General features: G+C 33.3%; 2 protein-coding genes and 1 long non-coding RNA gene across 4 annotated transcripts in view; 1 reads left to right on the top strand and 2 right to left on the bottom strand.

Annotated features, from left to right (window-relative positions):
- The window catches only part of LOC117116156, a 10448-nt gene extending 8556 nt beyond the window's left edge, over positions 1-1892 (bottom strand). Inside the window, exon 1 of the long non-coding RNA XR_004446687.1 lies at positions 1382-1892. This is a non-coding gene — a long non-coding RNA (uncharacterized LOC117116156). The remainder of the gene's footprint in view (positions 1-1381) is intronic.
- A 504-nt stretch (positions 1893-2396) lies between these two features.
- Positions 2397-8044, bottom strand: LOC117116154 (partner of Y14 and mago-like). 2 transcript variants are annotated; one of them, XM_033260146.1, is made up of 4 exons: positions 7972-8044; positions 7009-7061; positions 6152-6245; positions 2397-4318 (listed from the first exon to the last, which is right to left on the bottom strand). In XM_033260146.1, exons 2-4 carry the CDS (start codon positions 7052-7054, stop codon positions 3934-3936), a joined length of 525 nt encoding a protein of 174 aa, XP_033116037.1. In that variant the 5' UTR covers positions 7055-7061; positions 7972-8044; the 3' UTR covers positions 2397-3933. The 2 variants fall into 2 exon arrangements, with proteins under 2 accessions (XP_033116037.1, XP_033116038.1); XM_033260147.1 differs by having other exon boundaries at positions 7962-8005.
- Positions 8045-8234: 190 nt separating this feature from the next.
- Positions 8235-12073, top strand: LOC117116153. Its single transcript, XM_033260145.1, has 7 exons — positions 8235-8294; positions 8695-8842; positions 9053-9813; positions 10149-10251; positions 10472-10818; positions 11121-11324; positions 11515-12073. Exons 1-7 carry the CDS (start codon positions 8244-8246, stop codon positions 11554-11556), a joined length of 1656 nt encoding a protein of 551 aa, XP_033116036.1. The 5' UTR covers positions 8235-8243; the 3' UTR covers positions 11557-12073.
- Positions 12074-12869: the final 796 nt, after the last annotated feature.

The raw sequence follows: 12869 nt of genomic DNA, 5'->3' as shown, positions 1-12869 counted from the left end.
TTAATTTTAATTTTAAATTGTTTTGCATTATATGGCCGTTTGCTGTTTTATGGGTTTTTCCCATTTGCCTTTTTAAACTTTACGGATCGATACTGTACGTTGAATTTCGTAATAAATGGACACAAATACATACAACTTCTTATTACAGAAATAGAAACTACTTTAGGAAATTTTCATTTTTACCGTTCAAAATGTGCAACAAAACAAAAATAAATACTCAATTTTTTATATACGGTATATTTATATAAAATTACATTTGTTATCGTTTATTTTTTTTATATTTGTGAGCTTATACATTTTGACATCATTTTTAAAATGATTAAAAATACATCTATATGGTCAATCATACAAAGGTATAACATAGTTAAAAAGACTAGCATCAAAACTGTTAAGAAAAGTAATAATTTATGTTGATGTAAAGTGTATGGATATATCAGGGAACAGTTAAGTAATTTAACTGTTCCCTAGTATATATGTATGTATGTGTATAAAGTAACATCAAGCCTACATCAGTACCTTATCGTGAGTCATCTGATGTAACTGAACGTTTTCAAAGCATAACTTGACTAGGATCACTGATATTATTTCTAAAATGTTTAGTATATAAGTGTGGGTTAGGCCTTAATAGTACTTGGTTTTTAGGTAAATTGGAACTGATGTTCGTGTGTTGTTCACCGGTCATGACTGATCGCAAGCGTTTAGCATTTACAGTACTTTAAAAAAGTGTTTACCAGTGAGTGAGCACTTCTTAGGAATATTGGGAATCCTTAAAAAGAATTTAGACTACAAAATAGCAATTTCTGAAGCATCTCCAATGCAGAAGAAGCCAACAAACCAGATTAACCATGAAACTCCATTTTGCAACATCTGCATCCATTTGTTTTTTCTTTTCTTCATGTGATCTTAAATTCGTTCGAATTTTGCTCAGACTATGTAAGACCATTGTGAAAATCACCATGTAAACACACAATATAAAGATATAGATAAATAATAATAACAGTGCTCTAATAGGAACAAGATGTTAAAATCGTATCCAGCATAGACCTTCAATGTAAAGTTAATTTATTCAGTTGTACGAACAAAAGTGTCTGGCGGGATTCGAACCTGCAACCTCTAGCAATAAAGTCGAGTATCATATCCCATAATAGACCACAGAGACCTAGGGTATACCTGCAGATCTAACCCTCGGGCACTCTTTTTCACACAACTGACTGAACTTTTCTTTGAAGGGCATCTTGTTCCTATTTATATTAAACATAGATACCGTACAAAAAAAACATCACAGTTCACACTTAGTTCTTTAAAATTAAAGGAATAAACTATTTCTATTGGAATTCAACAAACTCATATCATAGAAGATAAAAAATTATTGATAACTTACTTAGTCTCATCGATATAGATATGAACAACAATTAGTACAGAAACCAAGGCAATTACCACTGGGAAACCTTAGTAAGAAAATAAATACCATATAATAATTTCAAAATACAGGGAAATAATAACTTAACCCTAGAAATAGCTAGTATGTTATATGAACTCAATTAGTATTATATTCATTATGTTACAAATACCATAATTATTAGACGTCCATGAAAATTCAAAATCTATTTTAACACCAAGAAAAGTTGTTTCATGTACACGTAGGATTTATTTGCTATCAATATTACTGAGAAAAAGTAATACTGTAGATTTTGTTTTTAAAGTAGGCTTATTAAGGGAAAGTTGATGTAACTTGAACCAATTTCACACAATCGTTAATTCCATTAAATAGCTATAGCTTTCTGATTTGTTGGTGTTCAAATACTGTACACAATTTCTACATTGTTTTCTTTTTTGTTCTTGCCTAGAAGCAAAACGTTAATGAATTCATTTATTCATTAAATTATTAATTAATTTATTATTTCACTCATTCATTCATTCAATCATTCATTCATTCATTCCTTTATTCATTCACTCAATCAGTCATTTATTAATTCATTTATTTATTCAGTCATTGAATCCTTTATTCAATCAATCAATAATTAGTTTATTCATTCTTTCATTCATTCGCACGATCAGTCAGTCATTTATTCATTCATTCAGTCAGTCATTTAATCATTCACTCACTCATTAATGTAGTCATTCATTTATTCATTCATTCAATCAATCATTCATTCATTCATTTTGTCAATCATTCATTCATTCATTCATTCAATCAGACAGTCATTCATTTGTTAAATCAGTCAGTCATTTATTCAATAATTAAATCATTCATTAATTCAGTAAGTTATTTATTCAGTCAGTCATTCATTCATTCAATCAGTTCTTATTCATTCATTTACTCAATCAGACGATAGGTCAATCCTGGTGCTTTCAACTAAAAGTTAAAATAAAAACAAATGACAAAATTTAAAAATAATAAAATAACCATTTATTAACATGGCATCTTGCATAATTGATTGAAATACATTTCATAAGGCCTAATGTTACTCAGTGGCATGGCGTTTTACCCTACACTGCACTGGTTTTTGTTGGAAATTTTAAGATCTCCTTCAGATGCCTTAATACCCTGGTCGTATAGAATCACCACTGACCACATTTTAAACCATATTTGTATGTTTTCACATGGTTAAAATTCATTTGCGATACTAATAAATTATGGCTCAAATCATTAACATGCAATTTTGCATGAAATAAACAATTGTGATGTATTAAAATGAATACACGTATATCGGAACATAATTTAATTACACCCACCAAGCTTTTAGCAACTTATTACTAAAATTAAATACCAACCTAGGAAGAGAGCAGAATGTATTCACCTCAATTTATCTACAAAAATACTAATAGAGCCCAGTCATTTTATCCCCTTTACAATACTTAAAATTGAGGTCTGAAATTTGCCTGTAATATGAACCTTAAAATGATGATGCAGCATATCATTTCTTTAAAATACATTTTATACAGTATGTATGGCTAGACTTCCAAGATCGATTTAACGCAGGATTTGGGTAGTGGTGGCACCAGAGGTTCCCCAACAAGGGTTCCAAGATTCCGTAGGAAGATCCTGGATGAGACGTTCACACTCACCTCAGCTCCACCATGCATGCCAGGTAATGGCACTCTCACTCAGACTGTAAATGACTAAAAATGCTTTTCAATAAAGGGTTCCCCAACAAAATGATTGGCTAAATGATTGGGAACCTTGTTGGACTCCCAGCAACTAGGATCATACTATATAGGCTATCCAAAAGAGGACAATGACTGGATAATGTGGTCAAAGGGTATTAATTGGGGTCAATGCAAGATCATCCAATTTAGTGAAAGGAGGGCTTGGGGAAGTCAATTCAGGCTGGTTACTATGAGGGAATGGGGATGTCAATTAGAATTGTTTATGAATGAATGTAATTACTATATATTTTATAATATACAGTACCAATGGGACTATAGACAAGCTGATGGCCCGAATATTATTATTTTTTTTTCTTAATTATATCGAAGACAAATATATTGTATACCTCCATAATACCTCCTATGTTACTATTCATATGTTCTTGTGTCAGATTTTAGGGAACCTGGACTACACTCACAAAATATTTGGGGCCTACTGTAGTTCCTCTGGTGCCACGACAAGATTAATTAATTTGTGTACACAAACACAATTTTGATATAAGTATAGTGACTGGGACTTATTTCTGTGTGGAATATATAAAAAGTGCAAAAAACTCACATCTTTCTTGTTGCAATGTTTGCAAAAGTCAACTTTTTAAGCCAAAATGTCAGACAATTTTTAGTTCAATTCAAGAATTTGTTCAGGACTTACCTATTGATAAATCTGGAAGAGATTAAAATGCTTTGAAGAAAATATTAACTTCATGGCTTAAGTTAGAATTGAATAAAAATTAGTTACTGAACCAGCAGTTATTTTGTTTAGAGGAATAATATTAGTTTTAATCAGCATAATAGAGCTTCAAGAGTTTTAAGTTCATCCTTGAGTTCTTTTTGTCGAGCGACTTTCTTCTGTTGATCTTCCGACAGTTCTTTGATTTCCCCTGATGCCAATTTCTCCTTTAATTCATCAATTTGCCTCAGTTTTTTCTTTACATTTTTCAACCGTTTCTCTTTGTTTACTGGCTCATCCTCTAAACTTGTTTTTTCAAGAGTTGATGTAACATCTTCTACACAATTTTCTTTCTTTTCCTTTCTTTTTTGTTTCCTCTTTTCATTCTTTTTTGCTGCTTTTGATAAAGGTTCTTTTTTCACCTCTTTAGGCTCTTCATATACACCAGGAGGAAGCTTTGGCTTACTTTTCACAAACTGTGTTCCCACACTTTCATATCTATAATCATTAAAGTAAAAAAAAATTAATATTGTTTTTGACTATAATAAATTCACTTTTATTTATCTATACTTTATTTCATGTTTGTTTGTACTTGTGATGAATTTGTGATGGATGTTGAATAAAGTGTTACTAAATGAAAAATAAATACGGGTAATGATCCGTATTTGCTTTCCTAAATTTAGAACAGTTAGAAAAAAATAAAAATAAAAAAAATAATTGATATTTATCTGGTTTGATAAATTCATGAATAAAGTCCGTAAATAATAATTTTCAAGTTTAGTTAATGATGTTTTTATCTGCTATTAACAAACAAAAGTTAGTTTATGATGTTCATCTACAAATAAGGGCTACAAAAGGAGACTAAATTTCTATTGAATCCAAAGTCCAGAATCATGGTACATGTATAGATTCACAGATGACAAACCAGGGGACTACTACACAGACTCTGGACGGGATACAGTTAACAACCTAAACTCACAACTCAGTCTGTTTACTCCAATACCAAAAATCAAATTCAAGATCTAAAGTCATCATTTTAAAACAAGTCTAAAAAATAAACACCTGCATGAAAACCAAGCTCATAATACAAGATTTAAATTCACTATTATATAAACTAGTAACAGATTTAGTACAATTTAACCTGCAGTGCATAAACCAAACACACATTTATCTAAATTATATGGTAATAATCAAGAAACAATAATACATTTCCAATGAAAACTTCCTAACAGTATTCTAAGTTAATATACAAATGTTAAAAAGTTATATGAAACACACATTTAGGTGATTAATAACACAGTATACACTGGAAATAACAATCATTGCAACCTCATCTACAAGACTACAAATAAAACCAGAGTACCAGTACCGATATCTGGTTTATGCCCAAGACTAGACGATGGCCAGACAAACATAGAGGATAAAAAAATCTAAAGTATTTTAAGCAAATTATGGATAAATCTCAAAGGCATCTCACTGAACTCATGGATTGGATTATTCTATTATGCCAATTACCATTTTATTATGAACACTCTCTGGGTGGAAATAACTTTTATGTTATTAAAATGATATAAACAAAATTATAATAATCATTAAATATCTCTTGATGGCAGTAATAAACTTTAAGAGGTATGTGCTAAAGAAGTAGAACTAAATAATTCAAAATTATGGATTCAATTATCAATTCCCTATTCTCTTTACATTCCAACCATTACTGTTCGTAACATTTAAACAAATATTTATCAAGTTCCTCTGATATAAGCCCACATTACTGAACACAAAATTGGGCTGATTTACCTGGGGAATCCCCCTTTTCAATCAAAAGGCAATTTTCAGCTCTGCATGCCTAATTCATACTCATAGAGTATTTATATTCTTTGCAGATACGAAGCGCTTCTGTCCCTGATTAGTGGATCAACATGCTCAAGTGTTGCTGCTGTAGTCAGCGCAGGAGCAAGCAACCCCACCAGGTACCCATTTATACTCCTGGGTGGAGAGAAACAATGCAGATAAAGTGCCTTGCTCAAGGACACAAGTGAAATGCACAGCGTGGGATTGAAACCCCGACCTCAAGGTTGGGAACCAAACATTTCACGCTGCGCCGCTTCTACAAAAATTCACAGGCAATATCTGTTTTATTTTTTCAGAGGGTATTTGTGAAAATTAGCTAAGCTCCTTATTAAAATCATACCCTGCAATTTTGCTACAGAAAAGTCAAGTTCAATTAGGTAAGTTAATTTCAAATACACACATAGAAGAAACAAAGACAGATTTTGTGATTGGGATGGATGTCAGTGATACGGATGCAAGTCGACTGAAAGGTATACTCACGCAGGTACTTCGTCTTGTGGTACATAGCCTGGCTTTACTTTACGAGTTTTGCGCCATGATCCATCGGGTCGCTGAGTCGCTGCAATGTACGTGCCTGGTAAGTAGAATCATCAATATTTAAATGCATTGTAGTTTACCTCTATAATTTTAATTACAGTTAAACTTACCCAAGTCAACTTTGCCTATCTCAAATAAATTGTTGTGTTTACCATTAATTAAAGATCTGCAAGTCAAATTTATTCGAACAATTTTTTACTGCCATTTTGGATTTGAATTGGGCAAGTTCAACATGCCTGTTGTAACGGTGGTCAGGGGCCTCATTTGCAGATGAACAATGTGATAGTTCTATTTGGTATAAAACAACTTCAAATCAAACTCACGAGACATGCCCGTGAGTTCACAAGGAAATACGAAAATAACATCTCTTCATCCTTTTTCTTTTAGCCTTCTCTTCTCTTTCCTTTTTCCATTAACAAGACAAATGTAAAGAAATAACCTAATAAAGAATATATGTTTTGATGATGCTTGTGTCAGGAAATAATGTAAGTTATACGTGTGTCTAACTGGTTTTTGTGTTCAGGGTAAACATAAAAAAGGAATTGATCATCTTTTAAATAATCCAGGACCAGAAATATTTTATTTCAATATGATCTAAAGTGTCAAAACTGCATGATAATTCTTGATGTTAGTTGTTGTGGAGGATTGTTTTTCATCATGGAGTTTTCAGCAACGAATTGGCGAATTTTTAATACAGGTACCAAAATATATCTGAAAGGCAATATTTTTAAATATCTGCTTCATTATTTTACACAAAAATTTAGGCAATAGAATATAAAAATAAGAGTATTCTCCTCTACCTGATTCATCAGAGACAACATTTATTCCAGCTTGCTGCATCGCCATAATCAACCTAGATGACAACAACACAAAAATAAAAACATTTAGGTCTACAGTACAGTATATAGCCTAATATATCTCTACACTAAATTATAATTGAGTTGTTTGGTGGTTACGTCTATTATCGTCGCCCTATTCTTGTATTTGTTTGATTTAAATGCAAAAAATGCTCTGTGCACTAAAGTTCTGAAATGATTTGGTACTTTTAAATTATACCATGTTTGAATTACAGTCATGGCAAATCCGACTACCGGATGGCCGCTAGCAAGCACGTATATTTTAAAACTATAAAATTGTGCATGTTTCAGGTGGCTTCACGGTTTTTTTGTCTCCAGTTGGGTTTTGTATTTAAAAAAGCAAATTATATTTGTAATTGAATTATATAGTGTTGTAATTGTATTTGTAGATTTAGGATTTAGGCCTACTACTTGTAAATAGGAGTAATGCAAATTGTTAGCTCAACATAGAAAATTTTAAAGTAATTCGTAGATAACTCGCACAGGCTGTTGTTCGCACAAGTGGATCTTTTTCAGCTCGAACTTTCATCCATCCGCTCAAAGTAAATTCTGCTCGAAGTGGCATCCGCTCGAATTGACTGGTTCTCCTACTGAGTTAGCCTACCTGTCCAAACACCTCTCCTCCTCTAGCCTAGCTAGGCCTACCTCTTGATTGAGACTCTTCTTGGCTTGCAGGTAGATAGCTAGGACTCTAGCTAGGCTAGCCTAGTAAGTAGGAGAATCCTCCTGGCTACAGGAGTACAGCAGGCAAAATTAGGCTAGGCCTAGCCTAGCTAATAGTAATACTTAGGCCTAGATACGGAGTCTAGGCGTACGTACTTACAGACATTAATATTAATAGCATCTACTATTAAATAAAAGTTAACAAAAACAACACTTTTATCATAGATTTTTACCAATTTTTACCTAAGCCTACCAACTTCACCAACTTCTCGACCTCAGCTTATGCTACACATGTGGTGGCGCTGTGCATCATAACAACAATTCATTCTTGTTTTTTATTATTGTAAAAAAATTTAGAAAATGTTGTTTTATATGTAAATATTGATAAAACATTAAATGTCATATTTCAACCTTATTTATGTTTTAATGTTTTATTAAATTAGGAGGTTTTTAAAAATTATTTTATATTAATTAAAAATAATTTTTATGAACATCCTACCATCTAAACAAAAACAATGGCGACAAGCATGAAGGGTAAGAAGGCAAATCCGCAATTAGAAGAAAAGGTAAGGTATATTATGGAAATTAAAAAACAAATAGCATAACATTACCCATCATCCTGGGCCATAGCTTACGATATAGCTCAATATGCACACACAGGCTAGGCCTGCCAATACATCTCATATTAGGCTAGCTAGGGTGGCTAATGTCTAAAGAGGTAGGCCTATGCCTCTCTGTCTGTTGGACTGTCTCCCTAGCTTAGCCTTTGTACTAGAAGTAGGCCTAGGCCTAGTAGATAGATCATTCCCGATGATGACATAATTAATATCGAAATATTGAATCCCGACATGATGGCGTGCATTTCTATACTTGGAGTATGTATTATACTATCTTATCCGAGATTAATCAGTGGACCTTTTGGTTTTTATAATAAAATATTGTTTACAATCAAATATGTTTTTTTAGTTGCAAGATATCAAACGAATGCAAAGTAATTGGATGAGGGAAAGGAAATTACATCAAGAAAAAGGAGTCAAGGAAACACCAGTGAATACAACTTGGACAAATACCAAGGAAAAACCAAATAAAAGAAATGAACCTGCAAAGAAAAAAGGTAAATATATGATATTTTTTATTTCATTATGGTACTATCTCATTATCACAATAAACCTTCTGAATATAACATTTATATTTTTGTTTTACTTTCCCTTCTACTGACATTTTTTTTTATTTCTCTTCCTTTTCACATACACACTCCACTCTATCTAGTAAACATGCTTCTGTTCAAATAATGATACATTTATTCCAATGTTTTTATCTCCAGACTCTGATACGATATCATGGATCGTAAATTCTGGAACAAAGCCAAAGCAAAAACCATCACTTCGGTCTAGATCAGCATCTCCATCCACTAGGATAGCAAAGCTGTCTTCCAAATCATCTACTGATATCAGAAGAGACAAAGAGCGTAGACCTTCTGAAGGTAGTAATAATAAGTCTAGAGCTGGTGTTAAGTCAAGGCCTTCATCAGGATGTTCAAAGTTGTCAACTGGGTCATCACAACCCTCTTCACGACCATCATCAGGGTCTGCAAGTGGTGCATCGTCAAGGCCTCCCAGCGGTAGAGCTGCCCTCACAAACGAATCTGGTTGTGGAAAAGAGGATGAAGAGGATGCCACAGAAGTCTGTCAGTTGGAAAGATTAAATAACCAGTCTGAACTAAAATTGCATGAACCACAGGAAAATCAAAACATACAAGATTCTATAAATAGAACAAAATTGTTAACTACAGAGAAAATGCCACACCTGTCAAATGCCAACTCTGAAAGCACATCATCTCAATTCCAAGAAAATCAATCAATAACTAACCAATCACAGTCAGACTTACAAAATATTGGGCTGATGAATGCTGATGTGTTTGACCGCTTAGCTGACCAGATTGCAAGTCGAGTCAAGTCTGAGCTAAGGTTTGAAAGACAGAGTGTTAGTAACATGTTTGAGGATCCCCCAAAGCGAAGCATCTTAGATACTGAGAATGAGGATGAGGTTTTGAGTCACAAGTGTGCAAAGTGTAAGCAACTAATGGTAAGCAGCTATGAGTATTCATCTGAATTTGATCAAGGATCTGAATACATTAGTGATCTATAAAATGTTTTTTTTAAATTTCAGTCTGTATGCAGTGTAGTCCAGCGTCACAAAAAACTGGGCAATATTGGCCATTTAAACTATTCTAATGATCATATTATCTCTAGAGAATTGAACAAAAATTGTGGTACAGGGGAGGAGAGTGACTTGGGCTTCCTAACAAGGAATTCTAAGCCTCCTTCTGCTATTGGTTCCACCACTTGCTGTATGCATTGTTAAGCATGAACTCACCAATACGATATATACTAAGAATAATTTATTTTTCATGTTCTCAGGTACCTCCTGACCACACTCCAACCCTGCTGGTTCCCTGTGGTCATACATTTTGTGAAGCCTGCTCAGAAGACAGAATCAAGTGCCCGACTTGTCGTACAAGAGGTACAGTGTATTAATTAGTAAACATTATGAAGATCAAGAAGAAATGTAAATTAAAGTATTTGTATATTGTGTTCTTTTGTTCTATAGTGTAGCATTGACAAATTAATCTGTTATATCTTTTATGTTAATTAGATTTTTGGGATTTTTTAGTGTCAGTGTTATATATAGTGTTATCCTGACAGTTACCATTAATACATATATTCTGCATATGTTTTTATAGTTACTTCAACGGCTGTCAATACTGCGCTACAGCAGGTCATCTGCCAGGTCAATTCATCCAGACTCCATAACACCAACCCACTTAACAGCACAACTAATCGACAGAAGTTCAACGACTCCTACAATCCATCCAGGTACACCAATCGTCCCAGAATTGCTTTGGAATCACGCAATTCAAGGCATCATGTTGTTCAATCAGCAGTAAGTGATTTGAGGAATGACGACCAGGGCCAGTTCTACCAGGACCAGTATGAAGGCCTTGTGATCAGATGTGAGGCATTAAGGAAAGAAGAAGGTGACATTATACATGGGTTGGATGAGTTAAAAAGTAATTATGACAAAGAAAAGGTGAGAGACATGCGACAGATGTAGAGGATTTTGTAAAAAAATTGTTACTGAACATCATTCTTATAACAACAGTTCAATTTAGCAATTCTCTAACAGCAGTCCATTAAAAAAAAAAAAAATGATTTCATTCCATATTCCTGAATTTTTAGACCTTTATTGTGTTAGAGCATCAGGGAATTTATTTATTGTATTTCAATTCACATCCAACAACAGGGTGCTCGCTACTTACAGAATGTAAAATTAATTGTTCTTAAGGAAAATGATTTTAATAACATTTCACTCATTTTTTTGCTCTGTTCCAGAAAGTACTTGGCAACATTGAAAAGGAAGAGCAACGTATAACAGATGAAATGAGAAAACTTGAAGAGAAGCTACATCTCCTTAGCAACCATAAACAAGAATATGTACGACGATGTAATGATTTGGAAATACGGAAAAGGGAGGAAAGTACCAGGTTAAAGATCGTGAAGGAAACAATTAGTAACCACCAACAAAATATAGACAAAGTAATTGAATAAATATTACTTATAAATCTATCTATGTTTATTCTTACAAAGGGTTGATAAAACTTGAAAAGAATTAGAGTATGTATATGTATATAGGCATCATGGGTGAGGAAAATATATTTTTGCTTAAATTTTTCAGTAAAAACTAATAACATAAACATTTATTTAACAATTCATATTTTATCCCCAGGTGAAAATGCTAGCCGGGAATTTCAACATATCAATTGAATGACATCTGGAAAAAAGGAGGCCTAATAGGAACATTGCAATAATTGATCATCACAACAATGGATCAATGCCCTCAGGCCCAGTGAAATAGCAAGCAGTAAATACAGGGACGCCTCAAGCACATCTGTGCTGGTTTGATTCCCCACCCTCCCTCAGCACTTTGGGTCGTAGTACGAAGCCTTTGAGTATGAACTATAAACTGCAAGCCCAGTAAATGAACTATTATTTACACTTCAAGGACATCCTTTGAGAAGAGCAGAGGTTAACCTGGCCTTTCAATCCAGTCGCTGCTATGTAGTTGATAGGCCCTTTGGGGAGTGAGTTAGTCCGAGCATATAGACCATAATAATATGTATACTTACTCTTGGATAAACTCTTTACCTACTCTTGGATAAACTTATAGTTTCAGCAAAATTTAATGCAACTTTCAAAGATATTTCTATTTGAAAATTACTATATAATATAATTTTCAGATATCTGACATTTCTAAAGACCAAATTAAATTTTTAATCTTTTTGTAATACTGTGTGTTGTTTACCTGTCATTTTTCTCAGTAAATTTATAGACAAATTCAATCAGTTGTCAAAAGGACGCCAACATCTCAAAGCACATTAAAATTATTTTTCTGGTCACGGCAAATGGTATCGTATAGAATGTGTAACTATCTCCACTTTTTAGGCAGTATATTCACATCACACCAAGTCTTGCCCAAGCCAGTACCTGAAATGCATACATTGATGACAGCAATAGAACTGAACCTGGAACACAGGGATCTTAAAATTCAGCACACACAGAGTGAATACAACTGCTCTCTTCAACCATATATTTACAGATATCCGACTTATGCAGCCTTCTGTAATATTAAAAGGTTATAATACACAAACTACATACAAACAATAAGATTTCAATTCAAGTTTATTTTTTAATCAAAATTCACAGATTTGTAACATTCACCACTGCAAACAACACAATTTTTTTTCTTGTGGTCTCTGTTATACTTTCAAAATTGAAAAGTATATAATAAATAAAACAACATAGTTTTAAATAAAATAATAGTTCAAATTACAGCCCTCTGTGATATGGAGGCTGTACTATGTGCTTTGACTTCGTCTTAGGACAGAGTACAGCTTGCAGTTCACTGGGGGCTATAATTGTATAAAGCAGGTTTTCCACTACACGAATTTATTCGCGCGAATCGAAAGCGTCGTTCATGCGCATGCGCATTCACATTTCTATTGGTAGTTTGAACTGTTTCTACTTTTTGCTAAGCGAAAAATGTGCGCAACCAATCAGCTCAGGAACCGAACCGACGCCTTC

The sequence above is a fragment of the Anneissia japonica genome, unplaced genomic scaffold (assembly GCF_011630105.1).
Source record: "Anneissia japonica isolate Jap-2015-1 unplaced genomic scaffold, ASM1163010v1 scaffold287861_len940595_cov192, whole genome shotgun sequence".
Lineage (NCBI taxonomy): Eukaryota > Metazoa > Echinodermata > Crinoidea > Comatulida > Comatulidae > Anneissia > Anneissia japonica.
This window is presented reverse-complemented; position numbering and strand designations above follow the sequence as displayed.

Coding starts and splice junctions, on each gene's coding strand:
- LOC117116154 (XM_033260146.1), bottom strand. CDS start 7,054: ATGGCGATGCAGCAAGCTGGAATAAATGTTGTCTCTGATGAATCAG. Junction 6,246..7,008: donor TGTTGTCTCTGATGAATCAG/GTAGAGGAGAAT, acceptor TCTACTTACCAG/GCACGTACATTGCAGCGACT. Junction 4,319..6,151: donor CCACAAGACGAAGTACCTGC/GTGAGTATACCT, acceptor TAATGATTATAG/ATATGAAAGTGTGGGAACAC.
- LOC117116153 (XM_033260145.1), top strand. CDS start 8,244: ATGGCGACAAGCATGAAGGGTAAGAAGGCAAATCCGCAATTAGAAGAA. Junction 8,295..8,694: donor ATCCGCAATTAGAAGAAAAG/GTAAGGTATATT, acceptor ATGTTTTTTTAG/TTGCAAGATATCAAACGAAT. Junction 11,325..11,514: donor ACCAACAAAATATAGACAAA/GTAATTGAATAA, acceptor TTTTATCCCCAG/GTGAAAATGCTAGCCGGGAA.